The 1,181-nt window shown below is 50.8% G+C and overlaps 1 protein-coding gene across 1 annotated transcript; it reads right to left on the bottom strand.

The window, feature by feature from the left end:
* Positions 1-527: 527 nt before the first annotated feature.
* LOC311116122 (nanos homolog 3-like) lies at positions 528-1,181 on the bottom strand (the record flags this gene model as incomplete). The annotated part of the gene is made up of 1 exon (XM_084191254.1): positions 528-1,181. One exon carries the CDS (start codon positions 1,179-1,181, stop codon positions 528-530), a length of 654 nt encoding a protein of 217 aa, XP_084047380.1.

The raw sequence follows: 1,181 nt of genomic DNA, 5'->3' as shown, positions 1-1,181 counted from the left end.
TTTTTCCTTCCTAAAGTAGCAGGTAGAGTTCGTTGATAAGGGCGGTTCATTAGGCGACACAGTAATAGAGGTTGGGAGGTTTTACAAAATCTCACACCAACATGTAAAGAAGCAGTTAGTTTGGTCAAGGACATTTACGCTTTAAAGTAAAAAAAGAAAACTCAAACCCAAAATGTGCTGTAAACACGTGCATGCAAATAATGAAAAACCACACGTCATAAATAAATAGAAATAAGCGACAAAAGTTGAAAACACACGGAAATAATACAAATCACACGATAAATAGGCTACTCCAGAGTCTACAAAACTAGTCAGCCTATTCCAAACTACTTCTAACCTAAATATCCACTCGTAAATCCTCTGACAACTGTCCGCATACAGCGCGCTAGAGACGTCAAAGAATGCCGCCAACACAACAGCATGAACAGTCTCTTCAGCGCTTCTCTAGCTCTGGTTCCACCCATCTCGCAACGAGTTGCCTCTGTTAGTAGGCCTAGAAGGTAGCGCACTAACGGCCTGGACCAGAGCTAGCGCTTCTCCGACTTGACATATACAGAGCTGTAGGTGGTTTCGACCCGGGGACAGAAGCGCTTGGTGTGGGCTTGGGCCCCGGTGGCCCCGCAGAGAGGGCAGACATACTGCCACAGGTACGGGCACACCACGTCCCCATCCCGGCCCTTGAGACTGTGGGACCCAAACACAGACTCAGACTCCCCGTTATGTTTGCAGAAGCTGCAGAACTTGCGCTCAGGTGATGGCACCTCCTCCGGCGTCTTGGAGCGGGTCGCCTTCTTTCTCTCCCTCTGGCCCCGGCTGCCCGCGGAGGGTCTGGACGCTGCTGTAGAGTGCTTGGGATCCTTGCTGCTGCTCGGACGTAAAGGAGCGTCTTTACGCACGGGGACGATTTCGGAATACAGGGTTTCCTTTTCGTTAGGTTGGTGTGTTGTCGCCTCCGGTGTTATCCGTGACAGCAAGGCTCGCGGCGGTAACTGTTCAAATTCCACCATGGTCGAGCATATCCCAGAGGAATGACCGTCGACGGTTGACGGTTCTGAGGCGAAGTTCTCCAACTGCATCTCCCGCACTGCGTCCGCTAGCTTCATGTAGTCCCGCCACGGTTGGAAACTCTTCTTTTCGGACTCCATGTAACGCGGTAGGTGTTGACAAATCATAGCGTTCAT

This window comes from Coregonus lavaretus, assembly GCF_964263955.1.
Source record: "Coregonus lavaretus genome assembly, contig: HAP1_SCAFFOLD_288, whole genome shotgun sequence".
NCBI classification, from domain to species: Eukaryota; Metazoa; Chordata; class Actinopteri; order Salmoniformes; family Salmonidae; genus Coregonus; species Coregonus lavaretus.
Note: the sequence above shows the minus strand (reverse complement) of the source record. Positions and strands in the feature narration are given on the sequence as shown.